Source organism: Cervus elaphus, chromosome 5 (genome assembly GCF_910594005.1).
Source record: "Cervus elaphus chromosome 5, mCerEla1.1, whole genome shotgun sequence".
In the NCBI taxonomy this organism is placed as follows: Eukaryota; Metazoa; Chordata; class Mammalia; order Artiodactyla; family Cervidae; genus Cervus; species Cervus elaphus.
The window spans coordinates 118,555,078-118,573,949 of record NC_057819.1 but is presented as its reverse complement, the minus strand read 5'-3'; the positions used below and the strand labels follow the sequence as shown (position 1 = coordinate 118,573,949).

Sequence of the window (18,872 nt, the reverse complement as noted above, 5' to 3'; positions counted from 1 at the left end):
AGTCACCTCAGTTTAAGCAAGATAGTATGACTATGCTGCTATGAATCTGCTTACTGATTATAGATGTGAAGTAATGTAAACAAATTTTTAAGGAAGAAAAGGAAGGAATCTTTACAAACCATTTTGAAAAATACCTGGCAAAATAAATGAACTTTAGTTTCCATCTTTCTGTTTAGAGGTAAATTCTTCCCTTGAAGACTCAAAGAACTTGATGAACAAGTATGAATGAACAATAGCACAAAATGATTTCCTGCCAAAAAAAGAAAAATAAAAAATCATATCCTTGTTTAGATGTAAGTAATTAAACTACCTGATACAATTATTTAAATGTGATACTCACTTATAGCACAATACCTAATAGACATTTCCTAACTCGATACATATACAAAAGTTAGAAAAGCAGTTAATAAATCATAAATCACAGGAGTTCATCCAGTCCCTTAACTTTGTGGTATAAGGAGTACAGAAATCCAAATTTGAATGGCATGAAAAGCAGAAAGTTCAATAATATTTATTTATTCAAATAAACCCAGTTAAGCAGAACTAGCATAGGTAGTAATTGCTAACATTTAATATTTACTATTAGACATTATGATAAACACTTCAACTTGCATTATTCCATTTATTCCTCACAATTACCTTTCAAGGAATTACCATTATCTCTATTTTACAGATGAGGAAAATAAAGACTTAGATCAAATTGCCCAAGATTCCACAGCCAACAAATAGTAGTATCAGATTTTGAATTCAGGCAGCCTAACAGCCTGAGGTCTTCAGCATCACACAACACTGACTCTCAAAACAATACTATTGCAAACAAAAAATGTTTTATCCAGTTCCACACTATGTAAATGTGATAACCAACTTTAGAAATTTCCCAAATTTTTCACAGTATATTTTAATCATATCTGATCCAAGTGTGTTAGTCGCTCAGTCATGCCTGACTCTTGGTGACCCCATGAACTGTAACCCGCCAGGCTCCTCTGTCCATGGAATTCTGCAGACAAGAAAACTCAAGTGGGCAGCCATTCGCTTCTCCAGGGGATCTTCCCAACCCAGGGTTCGAGCCCAGGTCTCCTGCATTGCAGGCAGGTTCTTTACTGTCTGAGCCACCAACCCAATACTCATATCTGAGTCATGATTTATTACACTGCTAGCTACATTACATTGTTAGTTGCAATTATTAGTGTCTTTTTCATATTGTAAAGTTTAACTGTAAGTATTAATATTCTAATAGACAGTATTTTAAAATATTTCTATAATATGTAATTGTAATTACTGTTGAATATGGTTAAGTCCAAAATTTCTGGAATTCAAAACATGTTAAAAATAAAATGAAACCACATTAAAAATACGCATCTCAGAAGACATTAGAGGTTTTATAGGTCTCCCCAGCAAACCACTCTATGTAAAGTCTTCTAAAACTTCCCTAACCAGTTCAATCTTCACCTTTAAACTTCTTAGCATAGCACTTACTGTCTTCAGTATTCTTATTGTCTTCATTATTCAACTTGCATTAATCATTTGCCTTGTATTTTTATTTAATTATCACATGTATAATTCTTACACCAATTAAAGTCTAAATTTCTAAGGAATGGGCTGGTATCTCATCATTCTTTGAATTATTTCTCACAGAACCAAGCACAGTACTATAAAGGCATTGCAAAAGAAGGAAAGAAAAAAGGCTGGTAGGAAAGAAGGGAGGGAAGGAGAGAAGCAGAGAAGAAGAGGGAGGAGAGGAAGGAGGAAAGAAAGAGTGAAAGAAGGGAGGGAGGGAGGGAGCAAGGAAGGAATTCAGTCCCTTCTGAACTTACATACCAAGAGCTCTTAGGTCATCAAAGTACTTAATTAAGCAGAGTAAGCATGACAAATAAACTTTGAAAGGAAGAACTGTTTCATAATTATTGGTCACATTATCGAAAAGTTGGCAGGTCTCAATCTGCTGTATAAACTGGATACCACATAACGCTCTCCAAGCTAAGAGAAAAGATAGCAAAGGAAGTCTCTTCCCCATAACTGTGACAACGCAATTGTTTCCCAACTCTTTGAATCTTATGATAGATATGTGAACTTGCAAGAGCAAACCAAGAAAAATAAAAAGAGTTGTAGCCCTTTTCTCCAATTCATTCCATCCCTCCATCCATAAATCCAGCACACATACATTGCACACTTACTATGTGCAAGGCTTTCTTCCAGGCTCTGGGGATAAAGCAGTGAACAAAACAGAGGGAAAAAAAAAAAAAAACTGCCCTCATGGAGCTTACATTCTAACCAGGGAGAGAAACAATAAAATAAATAAAATATATAGCATAATATCTGTGACAAGTACTAAGGCGGGAAATGTAAACGAGTGAGAGGAATATTAAGTGTGGTGTTGGGAAAGAGATGCAAAGAGCAGATGTGTCAGCCAAGGAAGACCTTACTGAGCAGGAGACTTAAAGAGTACACACCTGAAGGAGTTAAAGTGGGGAGCCAATGCATAACTCAAAAGCCAATGCATTTAAAAGCCAATGCATTTCAGTCAGAGAAAAAAGTGAATACAAAGGCTCCAAAGCAAGAAGGAGTTTGAATGTTCTGAAATGACAGGAAGACCCATGAGGCTGAAACACTGCAAAGGGGAAAGAAAGGAGGGAGAGAAGGGATCAGAGTGGTGAAAGAAGGGAGGCAGCTCATGAAGGGCTCCTGTCTTACAGCAGGAACTTTGGCCTTTACTCTGAGAAGGCAGGAAGCCATAGGAGAATTTTGAGCATAGAAATAACATGACCTAAAGTCCTTTCTGAAAGGATCACTCTGGATTCTACAAGTAAGAAAATCTGGTGGGTCCTGGGTTCCTGAAAGTCAAGTGAAAAAAAGTAGTCCAAAAGAAGAATGAGTAATCAGCTGTGATAAATGCTGTCTCTAAGTCAAGTAAGATGAGTACTGAATGATTCACTAGATCCTGCAACATAGAGGACACCAACTACCCTAAGAGGAGCCATTTGGGTGTTATAAGGAAATAATATCCTTGGAGTGAATTGAAGAGAGAATGCGGAACAGAAATATGAGACAACTCTAGGAGTTATTCTATAAAGGGAAAGAGAAATGAGGTAGCAGCTGAGGGGTAAGCATGGCTATGAGGTTTTAAGATGGGGAAAAATAAACACATGTTCATATGCTGGTGGAAATAACCTAGCAGAGAAGCAAAAACTGATCATATAGGAGGGGGGAATTACTGGAACAATATTCTCAAGTAGAAGAAAAGAAACAGGATTTAGGACATAATGGAGGATTTGGCCTTAGCTAAGAACATATTCATGATAAGAGACAATGCAGAGTAATGCAGCATAATTGCATGTAGAATAGGTGAGTAGATCTGGTAATGGGAGCTTGTGAAAATCATCTCTGATTGTTTCGGTCTTCTTAGTGAAACAGGAAGCAAGGTAATCAACAGAGAATGAGGATGAGACAGTGAGCTGGAGGTTTGAGGGGAGTGGCATTATTAAAAAATAGTCATTTAGGAGAGTGGAAGAAGTGATTACAGCTCAGTCACCTCATACCTGTCCGAATGACTATCATCAAAGTTTACAAATAACAAGTGTTGGTGAGCATGTGGAGAAGAGGGTACCCAAGTACACTGTTCCTGGGATTGTAAATTGGTACAGCCACTACGGAAAACAATATGAAGTTTTCTACATAAAAATGTAACACAATCCAGCAATTCCACTGCTGGGTATGTGTCCTAAGAAAATGAAAACACTAATTAATATCCCTGTTTTCAAGGTGGAGAACTGAGATTCAGAGATATTGAGAAATATGCCTATGACACAAAGCAAGTAAACAGTGCAGACCAGGTCTCCTGGCTCCAAATCTCATGTTCTTTCTCCAAATCATATACCTTGCTGAGATTCAGAAGGCCCTTGGTTATAATTTAATGATGAACATATTTCAGTATTTATATTTCCTAGTATTCCTTTTTGCACTACAGTTTTAGGGAAAACAATTTGATATGTTTCAATTTTGCAAAAAGAGAAATATAAATATATAAATAGATAAATATACCTATCTGTATTAAATAAAAACTGCTCTTATTTCTGTAAAATATTGTCAATTAAATAACATTTTAATGGAAATTGGGGGGAAAAAAACACATATGATTAAGGGCTTGGGGGCAGGTAATGTTACATGAAATCACAGAATCCCCAACACTGCTAGAATGAACTTAACAAACCTTTCCAGTCTAACCCCTTAATTATTAACTACACATGATGAAACTAACGCACAGATTGATTTGCCCACACAAAATACAGAAGAAAATGCATACTAGCCAACTTCAGACCTCTGACTCACAAGTTCATGAATATTGCGTTGTTACTTAGCCACTACGTAGTGTCCAACTCTCTTGTGAGCCAGGGGCTCTTGCCCACCCAGATATCGAACCCGCATCTCTTGCATTGCCAGGCAGGTTCTTTGCCACTGAGCCACCCGGGAAACCAAAGTCCAAGGGCAGTTTTACAAAATTCCATTGTTTCTCTGTAAACCAAGAAGCAGAGCTGAGGCAGAAAACAGAGATTCTGACTCCGAAAGTCCAAAACGAGGCTTCATCTTGTTTCGTGCCTCTAGGTTGACAATGCGCTTCCACCGTTGCACCTTGTCCCTTGGTGAAGGGACACCACCTTCACAGAGTAACTGGCTGCTTCTGAGGGTGTCAACCCCTCACATAGTACCTTCCACTCTTTCCTTTCACACCGCCCCTCTCACGAGACGCCTCACGCACTCGCTCACTCTTTCCGTTTTGTTGACGGCACACGTCCATTAACTGCAATCTTACAACCACGTCACTGCATCTACTGCTACTAACGTGAAACTTTTATCACCACCTCCCCCATTAGCTGCCTTTGTTTATAACAAACATTAAGTGAAAATCCACTTCATGCAGAACCCTGCGCTGTAGAGGATTGTAACAGGCCCTGCTCTTGCGAAGTTTACGACTTCTCTAGGGATAAAGCAAGCAAGCGAGTAGACAAGAAAATCACCCCGCAAGGCGGAAACAAGTGCTCCAACGGAGGCCAAACGGTCTGCGAAGAAGCATTAAAGTCCCCCACCACAGTGACCGCCACCCTTCCAGAACCACCACCACTGCTGAGGAGCCGCCGGCTCCGGCCCAGTCTCCCCTCACTCTGCACCCTGACTGTCCGGCTCGTCATTCACTGCCCTTCCTGGAACTTTCGCCCAACTCTGGAACTGTTCTGCTTTGTCCCTCACACCACGTGACACTCTTCTCTCCCTCAACCTCAGAAGCTCTTCCTCAGCAGGTCTCCTCTCCCCACTTATGTCCCCTGAAGGTCCCACCGTCACCCGCTATGGCTCCCCAATCTGTCCCTCGTTCCCTCAGCAGTCTGCCGGTCCGCACGTAGACTCCTTCGCCCCTCAGCCCTAGCTCAGCACGACGCTCTAGCTCCGCCTCCCTTCCCGAGCCCCCTTGCAGCGAGGCCCCGCCCCTGGGTCACCTGACAGCGCTCGATGCTCCGCCCACTGAGCCGCCAGCGCCGAGCAATCGCGGGATACAGGCTACCTCGGCTGCCGCTGCCACCGCCACTTTGCAGGGGCTCCGGGGCTCCAGGGAGCGCGGCTGATCGCCGCCGCCTTAGCGCGGACAGGACAGCGCTGCGGCCGCACCCATCTGCCCCACCTCACAAGGGCCTGTGACCTTCATAAGGGCCTGTGACCTCACCCGGACAGGGCTCGGCGGCCTGGACAAGAGTGGAGGGGCTCATCTCTTCTCACCAAGAGCCTGGATTTCTCTCTCCATCCTGCACGCTCTTTGCTCTTCTGGCAATTCCGTTCATTCTCTGGTGTGCTGTCCCACCCCATCTGGTCCCATTTCAATGTTATTTTCTATCCATGCTTTCAATACCTCCGGCCCTTCCTTTCTGCTAAAATGTTCCGTCTAACTTCGCTTCTGCTACTTATTAGTGGACAGTGGCTCGAAGCCATTGTCCCACAACCTTACTGAAGTTTGTTCCAGCCTGCCCTTCAAAGGACTAACCCTGCTTTTGGAAGAGATACTTTGTTTTTCTACGAAAATCAACTTTTTAGGCACGCTGCAGATGATAATTGGTCAAAGAAATGACGCAAAGCAGCGTTAGTCCTCTGTTCCTGGCTTTCCTCAGTTAGTCCCTAAAACGTTGTGTAAATCCAATTGGATGAAATTAATCATTTTTAAGTTTTGTTAAACTATAGTTGTAAATGCTGTCAAGCAAAGAGTATTCTTAAAAACCCAAAAAACCCACGATTTAAAGTATCTTTCTTTACAAACATATAGGTAAAATTGTTCACATTGATCCAACCTGAGCTTTCCATTATTTACATGTGGTGAACATCATGGGCTTTAGAGACAGATCTGTCCAAATTCAAGTCTTACTTATTTACTGTATGCAGTGGGGCAAATTACCTAAGACAAATTACCTTAGACAAATTGTCTAAGCCTCAGTTTTCCCATGATCATGATAATTCAAAAATGTATGTAGTAGTCAGTATGTTACCCTAATTAATTCCTTCAGTGATACTGCTAAGCTCATTTGTGTTTTCAACTCTGCTCTGTAGGCATTTAGTACTTCTTTTTAAAAAATTTTATTGGAGTATAGTTTCTTTACAGTGTTGTGTTATTTTCTGCTGTATAGCAAATGAGTCAACAGCACGTATACACGTATCCCAACTTTTTTGGATTTTTGTCCCATTTAGGTCACCACAAGAGCATTGAGTAGAGTTCCCCATGCTATACAGTAGCTTCTCCTTAGTTATCTGTTTCATAAATAGTGGTGTATATATGTCAATTCCAACCTCCCAATTCATCCCACCCTCCCTTTTCCGCCTTGGTGTCCATACATTTTTTTCCTCTGCATCTGTGTCTCTATTTCTGCCTTGTAGGTAGGTTCATCTGTACCATTTTTCTTATTTCCACATATATGCATTAATATATATTTGTTTTTCTGACTTACTTCGCTCTGACAATCACTAGGTCCATCCACATCTCTGCAAATGGCATAATTGTGTTCCATTTTATGGTTCAAACTGCCATATGTCCCAGCAGTCCCACTCTTGGGCATATACCCAGAGAAAACCATAATTTCAAAAGATGCATGCACCCTAGTGTCCGTTGTAGCACTAGTTATAATAGCCAGGACATGGAAGCAACCTACATGTCCATCAGCAGAGGAATGGATAAAGATGATGTGATATATACAATGGAGTATTATTCTTTAGTACTTTTAAAGTGTATACAGTTTATCTCTCTAAATAGTCTATATGTAATCTGAGTGCTGAGACCATGTTTTTATTTTTGTAAACTCTCCATTCCCTACTTCCCCACCACCCACATTGTTTACAGTCACCTCTATTAATGACTCATCCCATTTTCCACTTATTCATAAAGATTCAATTTCCAATTTGTAAGAATTGCAGTGGCTTCAATCTGTATGCTGATCAACAGACTGTGAATATTTTAAAAATCTTGAACATTTGTAGGTTTTTTAGCACTGAATCTATTGATGAGCTAGTTAGATACTGTATTAGTCAGTTACATAGACTTTAAATAGCCCCAAGTATATATTAGTGAGGATTAGATTCCTTTGCCAGTAACAGAAAATTCCTGAATAATTGTTGACTAAGCAAGACAAAAATCACTGTGGATGGTGACTGTAGCCATGAAATTAAAAGACACTTGCTCCTTGGAAGAAAAGCTATGACCAACCTAGACAGCATATTAAAAAGCAGAGATTACTTTGCTGACAAAGGTTCATATATATAGTCAAAGCTATGGTTTTTCTAGTGGTCATGGACAGATGTGAGAGTTGCACCATAAAGAAGGCTGAGTACCCAAGAATTGATGCTTTCGAACTATGGTGCTGATGAAGACTCTTGAGAGTCCCTTGGACAGCAAGGAGATCAAACCAGTCAATCCAAAAGGAAATAAACCCTGAATATTCATTGGAAAGGCTGATGCTGAAACTAAAGCTAGAATACTTTGACTGCTTGATTTGAGGACACACTCATTGGAAAAGACCCAGATGCTGGGAAAGCTTGAGGGCAGAAGAAGGGGGAGACAGAGGATGAGATGGTTGGATGGTATCATCAACTCAATGAACATGAGTTTGAGCAAATGCCAGGAGATAGTGAAGGACAGGGAAGCCTGGTGAGCTGCAGTTCGTGGGGTTGCAAAGAGTCGGACACGACTGAGCAACTGAGCAACAACAACTGACAGCCTAGAGGGTAAGACATCGAGAATTGTTCTGAGGCCTTGAAGGTGGATCTGCAGACCTGTACCTGAATGAATTTCAGAATTGCTGTGAACATCTGTGCATCTCCTCTTTCCTGCCTGTTGAAACAGCAGTGACTGTAGCAGTTATCTCACCTGTCCCACCATTTTACATTGGTTGTTGTATGAAGGGAGCATATAGCTTTTTCCTTTAGTTCACAGGACTTCAGACTGAGAAGTATTGTACTCAAGTATATAAGGAATTCACCCAAGAAGCCGATCTGCCCCTGGATGTATTTAAAGGCTAAGACTCTGGACTTGAGCTGATGCTTGTTAGTTTGCAACCTTGAGAGCGTCCCAGGTGAAATCTGAAACCAGCTCTCTTACATGAAGGGTAGGGAGAGACGAAAGAAAGAGGCAGGCCACTCCACCTTGGTAGATGGAAAGTTTAATAAGCAAGGGAACTTACATACAAGACTTATCTTGGTGGCTGCAAGACTAGTAGGTCTCTGCACCCACCTGCCAGAACCTGAAAAGTTTATTGCATGTAAAGTAGCATATTCACTGGTTCTGGAGATTAAGATAAGGATATTTTTGGCTGGGGGTGGGAGTGGTCATAGGCAATGGTTTTGTCTACCACAGTACTCTTCTGTTCAAGAAGTGGCATCTAGGGACTTTGGGAAGCTAAATTCCACATGCCACAGAGCAACTAAGCTTGCCACTGCAACTAGAGAGTTCATGTGTGTGCTAAGTCGCTTCAGTCATATCTGACTCTTTGTGACCCTATGGACTGTAGCCCACCAGGTTCCTCTATCCATGGGGATTCTCCAGGCAAGAATACTGCAGTGGGCTGCCATGCCCTCTTCCAGGGATCTTCCCAACCCAGAGATCAAGCCTTCCCAACCCAGGGATGTCTCCAGCACTAGCGGGCAGGTTCTTTACCATCAGTACCACCAGGAGTTCATGTACAACAAAAGATCCCACATCACAGCAAGGATGCCACATACTGCAACTAAGACCCAATGCAGCCAAATAAGGAAATAAGTGACATCTACTTCCCTCCCCTTGAAGGTGGGCTAGATTTAGTAAGCTATTTATAATGAAGAGTATGGCAGAAGTGATTATGTGACATTTACAAAGAGAGGGTAATAAAAGACACTGCACCTTTCTCCATGCTTTCTCTTGGATTACTCACTTGCAGAGCAGCCAGATGGCATGTCTTGTGAACCCTCAAGCAGTCCTATGCAAATGTCCTATTGTCAATAGCCAGCATGGAACCGATGCCTCCTGCCAACAGCCATGTGAATAAGCCATCTTGGAAATGGATCCTGCAGCCCCTTTGAGTCTTCAGTTGACTGTAGCTCTGGCCAACAGCTTGATTACGACCTCAAGAGAGACTCTGAGCGAGAACCACCCAGCTAAGCCGTTCTTGAATTTCTGAACACAGAAACTTTAACATAATGTTTGTTGTTTTATGCTGCTAAAATCATGTGGTCATTTGTTATGTAGCAATAGATAACTAATATAATCCCTAGGTTACATCTTGATCCATGATGTCTGCTTAGAGTCTTGCTATCATCTCTACACATCAGCCTTCAGGAAGAAGGAAGAAAGGCATGCTCCCTCCCTTAAATAGCACTTGGTCAAAGTTGTGTGTACCCCTTTCATTAACATCTCACTGCCAAAGAGATGACCATTGCACACCCAGAAACCATGTGTCCGACTAAAAATTAAGAATCCTAATACAATGTGAGAATGGTGATAACAGATAACGGGCCGAAGTAGCAATCTCTGTCACAATGGATGATTATAAGGGTCAGGAAAAGTAAAGTCTAGCATATATCCATCAACATTTTTCCTATTATTTAACAAAGTATTTCCATCAGCCAACAAATGATATTTATACAGGCATCACTCTGACCTCTCTAAAGAATCATGCCAATGGTGTGAGTCACGAGAAAATCCAGCCGATATATTGGGTAAAACACAGTGAATTGTAAAACTTTTTCCTTTCAAAGTTCTTTTCAGGGATACTGCTAGAGAATAATTTACAATGGTGGTTTTGCCTAAGGGCTCTTAAATCTCCTAAATGTTGCTCTCTAGACATTGGGTTGGCTACAAAGTTTGTTTGGATTTTTCCGTGTTATGGAGCTGAATGAACATTTTGGTCAACCCAATATTTATATTCTTCATTCCTTGGTGTATTGTCAGAAAATACAGAGCTAACAAAAAATATTTTCTCTATGTAAGAGGTTGGAGACATCACTATGACATTAGGAACTGCAAGGAACACCATCATGTTCCTGATCTATAATTAATTTTCCTTTCACATACAATCCATTCTTGGATATCCACAGTAGTGGATTTTTAAAATTTTATTTAAAAATATGATCAACCCCAATCAAAACATTTAAAACTGCCTCCTTGTGCGCATTAGTCAAACTAAAACAAATTAGGGAAACATATATCCAGAAATATGTTACAAAACCAAAGAGAAATTAGTTTCAAGTATTAAATGGCTTACTGCAAAGCATATATTATTGTTTCCTTGCATCATCGTGAAAAATGAGGGTATTGTAATTTCAAGACAGTCTGCTTGTGGTTGGTCCCAGTGGTCATTAGATGGCTATTATCAAATAATTCAGGCTACAGAGGTCAAGGCTTATAGATATGATTTGACATATTGCTACCCAGTTCATTTTCACATAAACTCCTCCATTTTCATCCAGACACTTAGTCATCAGTTAGCATGACGTAAATAAAACACAGTGAATCTTACAAAATTTCACCATAAAAGGACTCAGTCTAGGTTCACATAATCTTTTAATGATGTCATGTACTGTATTGTGCTTTTTTTTTCAAGTAAGAAAGGCAAGGATTATAAGTGTTCTGTAAAGTATTTCAATGCCACACTGTCAGTGCTCAATAAATTTTAAGTAGCAAAAAGTAAAGTTACAAGTTCTAAAGTCTTATTCTAACATCCTGTAGGATGATGATATTTAAGATTTTGATCCTATCTCCTATAAACAAATGCTGTAAGAGTATTCTGTTTTTAAATTTACATATTTTTAATTGAGGGATCACTGCTTTACAATACTGTGTTTGTTTCTGCCATACATCAACATGAATCAGCCATAGGTATATGTAAGAGTATTTTCTTGTTTCAGCTTGGTACACGAAAGGTTTTCTTTGATGCCTGCCAAGTATTCTGTTAGCTGTTTTTCCCTCTGAGATTCTGATCTATTACTTCTTTTAGTTTTTCATGGGAATTTGTGGCTATGAGTGAACCCAACAAGCCTTGGAAAATGGATTGAACATGGACTTTTGTTTTCTGTGAGTACATACTTGGTTTTCTTAATCTATCAGCCAAAGTACGTTCTTAATCTTTTAGCAGCAAAGCTGACTTATTGTAAATTTCTTTCTAAGCCAGAAAGGGTAAGTATGTGATTCCTTAAATCAGTAGTTCTCAAACTTGACCATGCAAGAGAATCACCAGAGGACCTCCTCTGGTCCTAGGGCCGACACTTTGAGACCCATTGTCTTAAAGTTGGGCATTTACATGGTCCTTTAAATAATTTGCCATTAAGCCTTTACTTTACTAATTTATGCCTCCTGCAAACAAAACCTACACTAAATTGACAGTCCCTTCCGTTGTAGTTATACAAGGTTCTAAGAAATCCCCAATTTAAACTCCCCCCCCCCAAAAAAAACCCCAAAACCAAAAAATTCTCTTAGACCAGTAAAAACCTTCTCATTTTGAAAATGTGATTCAAGTCTAAACAAAAGCCCTAGATTCGGAAACTAACTTCAGTTCCTGGAGTCATCATCATTCTGTTACATTTGGACACATGTTTGCTCTAAAATAATCATTTGTGAGGCAATGTCACTTTATTCACCCAAAGGAAACAGGAATAACAGCTCAGGAAGCACTGGGGAGCCTTAGGCCAATTCTTTTTGGAAACCACATTTAATTCACTGTTGCACAACTCAAAACAGAGGAGGTGGTTAGGAAGTCAGGAAGGCATTTAGGTCAACCAGAAATACTTCACAAAGAGAAATATCTTGAAACCATGGATGGTCTAGGAATATCTGAGAGGTAAAGAACTTGACTCCTTAGGTGACAACTTGTCAGGAATGTTCAAAGTTTCCCATTTTTGTCCACAGACCCTGAGACTGAACGTAAAATATCACCAAAAGAGCTCAGAACAAATAACTTCTTTGGGCTGTGTTTTCTGATGCTAAAATACTACTTAGGGGTTCACCCTACATGACGCCAAAACTGACTGCTATTTGCTAGCTCATGAACACAGCTATGGTTTCTCCCCACATCTTCAAAGCCTGTAAGCCTCATTCCAGAAGCTCAGAAAGATTCCTACTAATTTTTTCCTCCTTAGGATACAGTTTTCTCCTCCTTTGGTTCCGTTTCTTCATATAAACCATCTTATCTAAAGAAAATGACTGCTACTTCAATGGAGTCTTTTCTCAGGAGCCAACAGTTAGATTCTAAACTTCCTGGATTTATAATCGTCTCTTCCCATTTATCTCTCTACAACATTACCATTCCCTATGGGAAGGAGTAATCCATGAGTGACACTGGGCTCAGATATCTGCCCCATTCCCAATCCCAAGGTTTATTCTCAATGTTAATACATGGATACAGAACACACATTCCAGCTAGTTCTTATGGATTCCTCTTCCCCAATACGTGGATTAAACCATGTGCAAAGTGAACAAAGAAATAATAACTAAGTGGAGTTTAAGTGCTATATCAGGAGATGTAACTGCTAACAAAAGTTGGAAAAGGGTGTTCTCAGAGAAAATAGAAAAAAAAAAAAAATAGAAAAAAAAAAAAAAAAAGAAAATAGAATGAGGTTTTTTTCATTGAGAAAGGTGATATGGGATGTCACCTGCTCTTGCCAGAGCCAGATCTCCCAAATGAAAAACAAACAGTATCAACATCCCACAGAATCTTGACTGCATATTTGATGCCACAGTAAGTCCCAGCATTATGGAATGTGGATACTGACAGAGACCTCCTAGATTGGCTAGGCAAAATCCATCATTTTTCAAACTAGAAAACTGAGCCCCAGGGAGAAGACTTGCCTTAATTAAGGTTAAAGCTCCTTAGCTGTAACACTGAGGTCAGAACCTAGATTTTTTTTAATCATCAGACCCCTGTTTTTATAGGCCCTTCCCTTTTTCTCAGGGAGTGGTGGTGGTGATTAATGTTGAATAAATGTAAACACCAATGGAGCAACTGCTTATGCTAGGGAAAAAAAAAAAAAAGCACAGCCCATTTTCCTCCTCCTCCTTGGGAGAGGTCCAGCGTGTCCATGTGTCCAACCCTGCAAGCTCCCAGAATGAGAGAGCCCTTAGAGACCCAGCAAAGGGTAGCGACTTCTTATGAATGATGCCAAGTGGGCGTGTCTGCACCCAGCTCAAGTCAGTGTGGCTTTTCATCCTTTTCTTCCTCATCATCAAATGAAATTACAAATATAATGCAAGTGTGTTTATATATATGCTCCTTTAGATTCAGCAAGCCTCATCCTGATATCAGGTGTCCCAATGAGAAAAACAAAATTCCACTTGTGGCCTCTCAAATTAAAGACTGAGTTCAAATGAGGTTGCCCAGCCCACAGGAAGATGGCCCACACATGCTGATTCACCTGGCCCATCCTTCCACCCTGGCACTTACGCCCAGCAGACTCAGAGTCCCATGGGAATGATTCCTTCACAAGACACCCAAGAGGTAGATAAATGCAATCAGCCCCATGGGTGGGTGTAGCACATAGAAGCACAGAATTGGGTGTGTGGAGGTGCCTTGAACATGGGACAGAAGGCCTGAAGGGTGAGGCCAGACCTCTGACTCTAACCATAGCACTCTCCCTGGAAGGCAAAGCCTTTGGTCATGAGAGAAATTCTCAGTATATGTGCGAGCGTGCATGCTTGGTCACTTCAGTCGTGTCTGACTCCACGACCCCGTGGACTGTAGCCCACCAGGCTCCTCTGTCCATGGGATTCTCCAGGCAAGAATACTGGAGTGGATTGCCATGCCCTCCTCCAAGGGATCTTCCTGACCCAGGGATCGAACCCACGCCTTCTGCATTCCAGGCGGATTCCTTACCCACTGAGCCACCTGGGAAGCCCCTCCCAGTACATAAGAAATGTCTATAGCAGTGAAAGGATGGGATGGGAGCCAAAGAGGTGATGCTGGCTAAGGGTGACACACAACTTCTAAAGGAATCTCTAGGAAGGAGCTGCCAATAAGGCAAATCTGAAGGGTTATGATCATGAATGGGGGAGCCCAGGCACCTTAACCCCAGGTCCTGCATGTCCCCCCACTCCCCAGCGCCAGCCTATCTCCCAGTAGATCGAAGACTAGACAGCAAGGACTTCCCTTAGTAGAGAACTATGCTGGGTTGAGGTGACGGCAAAGACAGGCAGGCCTGATGGTTCAGCTTTCCCCTAATGTCTCCCTCAGCCTGAGGGAAGGGACAAGAGACAGAGGCTCGAATGACGCAACAAGGCCTCAAAGCCCAGCAGCTCCCACCAGAGCTGCTGTGAGTCAGGCCCGAGAACCAGAAATACAAGGTAAACCAAGGTCCCTTCTCTCTGGAACAGAGTCCTTGGCCCTGCCCTCCTCTCCAAGAGACTGTCCTGAGAAGGAAAGTTGGCCGCCCACTGAGGTAATAAAGAACACCTGCTCAGCGATGTAGGTCACCCTCAGGTTAAGCAGGAAAACTCCCTGAAGGAAGGAGGCATTCTGAGGACAAAGACTGAGGAGCTTCGCTCATCTGGGACACAGGTTTTAAATTATACACTCCCCCTACACGTATCACACACACACACACACACACACAGACCCACATTCTTCCAGCCCACCCCACTCCAAGCCCTCAATCCCGCCCCACAGGTGTTGCCCCCTGTAAACATGACAAGCAGAGACATCTGTGATCCTGGGCACAGTCCAAGAGTGATCCTGGGATGACTGCTCTTTAAGTGCCCCGGTAGGTGATGTTGGTGAAGGTGGACGTGGCCTCTTTATACAGTGGGTTGTTGGCCTGCAGAGAGAACAGAAAAGTGTCTTACAGCAAATTCCTCAATTCTTGCCTATCCTGGGGGTTTACTTGTTATCTGAGAAGTTTACCCATGACACTCTTCTCTGAGATACACTATCAATGAACAGTGTGATGCTTTTAACACTCATACATTTGCTCTTACAGAGGGAATGGGTAGGAAATAAGAGGAGAGAGAAAATGGCATGCCATCCTTCCACCATTCCTGAGGGGTTAAATTCAGCCCATCACTCTTGCAGATCCCAAAACCCTCCAAGATTAGCTTTTAGCCAATATCTCATATTTCCTCCTTCTCTTCTGAACTCTCTTTCTCCCTTTTGCCCCCCTTTTTTTCTTTGTTGTGACTGTGATAAGAGGTGCAGGCAGAGAAGATAGGTGTAGCAGGTGATGGTTGGAATACAGAGGACCACTTTTGCTCAAATGATTCTTAATCTGTTCTCATCTTATCCCTCAAGCCTTGCCCACAAACTGTCACATTATCAGGAAAAAGACCCTCACTAGGTTTCCCAAATTATTTTCCAAAACAAAGTGACAAATCCCATTAGGTCTAATAGTCCTTAGTGGTAGGTAGCCTCAAGAAACACAACACATTCTCATGTGCCTCAGAGGGTCAGGATTTCTACACTGTCTGAACAGAAACATCTCAGCTTCTTAGAATCCTTGAGTTCAAAGGCCTGAGGTCACCATCAGATGGGAACAAACTTTCAACCTAACCTCGGATATTCAGTGAAGTCATTCACTTGGAAGCCCAGGAAAAAGTTAAAATGTGGAACATGAGCCAAAGGAGAGTAAGCTTAAGTATATAGAAGTTTCTCAATTAAAAGCTTGTTTGATTAAATTCAATCAGGGTAAACTGCAGGGAGCATTCTTTTAAGAGGTTGATACAAAAAGTAATTCCTATCATAACCTAATTCCCTCCCATAATCAAGGAAGCTGCTAAATTTCTCTATATTCAGTTTCTTTATCTATAAAATGGGGATAATAATGTTATCTATCACATAGGGCTGTTACAGGAAGGAAATAAGTTAATACATAAAAAGCATTTACGACAGTTCCTGGTACATGGTAAATCTTCAGTAAATGTTAGCTGTTATCATTTGTTTCTGTTTCTGTTTAATGCTTTGGACTTCATCAGTATATAGTGGATTACTATATGTCCTCAGTGTAGGATTCTCAAGTCTGTCTTACCTTACTCACTTGGAGAGTAAGTTTCCTTTACCCTGCTTCCAGGGCAGAGCTAAACCCTATCTGTGCTCAGGTGGTGCTCACTGATGTCATAGAGAAAGAACCAGATGGTTTCCAGGAAACGTAATGACATTAGGGCAGTTAGTCCATCTCCCAACTTCCAGGAGAAGGCTAACTGGGAAACTCTGGTGCTGGCTGAGCCTGGCCTGCCCTAAATAAGCATCTGCTACTTCCACTTCAGACTCTTGAACCAACAACTTAAGAAAACGCCCAGCCCGGCCTCTTACAGTGTCCCATTTGGCTCTGGCTCTCTCTTCTTCAAATTTAGCAAACTCCTTCCGGTCATGGATGGTGATGAGAAGCTTCCAGATGAGCAGAGTCGCAAGGCCGATGAGCAGAATGGCCCCCATCACGGACAGCAAGACCACCAGGATGTCAGGGCCCTTGGGACACTCTGTCAGGAGAGAGCGCAGAGCAGAGTGGTTGGGAATGAAGTAGGAATCATTTGAATTGGTTACAAATAAGATCTTCTCGACAAAGGAATATAGTACTGGAGCATTTTCCAAAGGAAACAGAACTTACAAAATAAGCCTATTTTTATTTTTTATTTATTTATTTTTTTTTTGTTGGATATCAAATTTCTTTAATGAGCCCGTTCCTTCCTAACACCTCATGGTGTTCTCTTTTGACTTTGGATTTGACTCCAATTTAGTACAAACAACTAATAACAACTTCCATTGAATAACACATTCTTTTAGTTTATAAAGCAGTCTTTTTATCTCATTTTATTGAATTTTTGTAACAGTTCTGTGGGGTTAGAGAGCCAAATGTGGTTTGGCTCTTTCTGACTGGGCAAGACGGGTTTGAGTGGTGGAGTGGCTTACCTGAGATTACATAGCAAATCAATCCTGAGGTTGGACTGTGTGTGTGTGTGTGTGTGTGTGTGTGTGTGTGTGTGTGTGTGTGTGTGTGTGTGTGTGTGTGTGTGTGTGTGTGTGTGTGTGTGTGTGCGCGCGTGTGTGTGTGTGTGTGCGCGCGCGCGCGCATGCTCAGATCATGTCTGACTCTTTGTGACCCCATGGACTGTAGTCTGCCAGGCTCCTCTGTCCATAGGATTTTCCAGGCAAGAATACTGGAGTGGGTTGCCATTTCCTACTCCACAAAATAAGCCTATTTTTAAAAGGAGCAGGGTAAAATCCTTAGAGCAGTAATCATCTGTCCTGAGTCGTTTAAATCAAAGGTCATTAGCTGGTCATCCACAAGCAGAGTCTAGCCTACTTGGTGAGAGTTCACACAAATATTCATTAAAAATTCCATTTGGGGAGTTTCCTGGTGGTTCAATGATGATTAAGGCTCCAAGTTCCCAATGCAGGAGCCTAGATTCGATTCCCAACCAGGGAACTAGATCCCACATGCTCTAAGTAGGAGTTCACAAGCCACAACTAAAGATCCCACAGGTTGCAACGAAGACCTGGAGCTGCCAAATAAAGAAAATGTTTGATTTTGCTGGCAACATTAATCCAGGAGATTCTCCCCCCTAAAATTTCAGATTCCTCTTCTCTTCAGGAAAAAAAAAAAAGAGTCAAAAGATCTAGAAACACTGAACTTACACTTTTACAGGGTTTCAAAAAGCTAGGGCTGAGGAGTAGCTGCCCATTTTAGTCAGAACACACTTTTTTTAGTTTTCCAGACTCCTCACCACTCTTTCTTTTCTGCACTAAACAGAGGCGAAGTGTGACTTGTCACTGAGTCTGTGCCCCTGTGGACTCTGGAGCCACACTGCCTGGGAGTAAATCCTGGCTATGTGACCTTTGATAAATGACTTCACCTTTCTGGGTGTCTGTTTTCCGTTTCTCCATCTCTAACAGTAATAGCTCTGATTTTAAAAATGTATTATGAGAAATAGTTAAGGAATAATTAAGGACTTCTCTGGTGGTACAGTGGATAAGAATACACTTGCCAATGCAGGCAACATAAGCTCAGTCCCAAGTCCAGGAAGATTCCACATGCTGTGGGCAACTAAAAAGTGCATTCACCACAACTACTGAGCCTGCACGCCCAGAGCTTGTGCTCAGCAAGAAGTCACCACAACGAGAAGCCCAGACACTGCAACTGGAGAGTAGCCCCCACTCGCCGCAACTGGAGAAAGCCCATGCACAGCAATGAAGACCCTCCCAGTGCAACCAAAATAAATAAATAAAACAAAAATTTTTTTAATCTTAAAAAAGGAATAATTAAGTTAAATATATTTAAGGAACTCAGAACAGTGCCTGGCACAGAGTCAGAGCTCAATAAATATCAGCTACTGTTATTACTGGTATCCCTGTTATCTGAGGCTGTTTTCCCTAATTTATTTACCCAGCTCCTCTTTGAGTTTG

General features: G+C 41.6%; 2 protein-coding genes across 2 annotated transcripts in view; both read right to left on the bottom strand.

The window, feature by feature from the left end:
* EFCAB13 (EF-hand calcium binding domain 13) overlaps positions 1-200 on the bottom strand; it is a 249,822-nt gene extending 249,622 nt beyond the window's left edge. Inside the window, exon 1 of the mRNA XM_043900794.1 lies at positions 135-200. Within this exon, the coding sequence (XP_043756729.1) occupies positions 135-164 (30 nt within the window). The 5' untranslated portion in view covers positions 165-200. The remainder of the gene's footprint in view (positions 1-134) is intronic.
* Positions 201-13,396: 13,196 nt separating this feature from the next.
* The window catches only part of ITGB3 (integrin subunit beta 3), a 60,418-nt gene continuing 54,942 nt past the window's right edge, over positions 13,397-18,872 (bottom strand). The window contains exons 14-15 of the mRNA XM_043904950.1: positions 16,782-16,948; positions 13,397-15,294 (exon numbers count right to left, since the gene is read on the bottom strand). Of these exons, the coding sequence (XP_043760885.1) occupies positions 15,229-15,294; positions 16,782-16,948 (233 nt within the window). The 3' untranslated portion in view covers positions 13,397-15,228. The remainder of the gene's footprint in view (positions 15,295-16,781; positions 16,949-18,872) is intronic.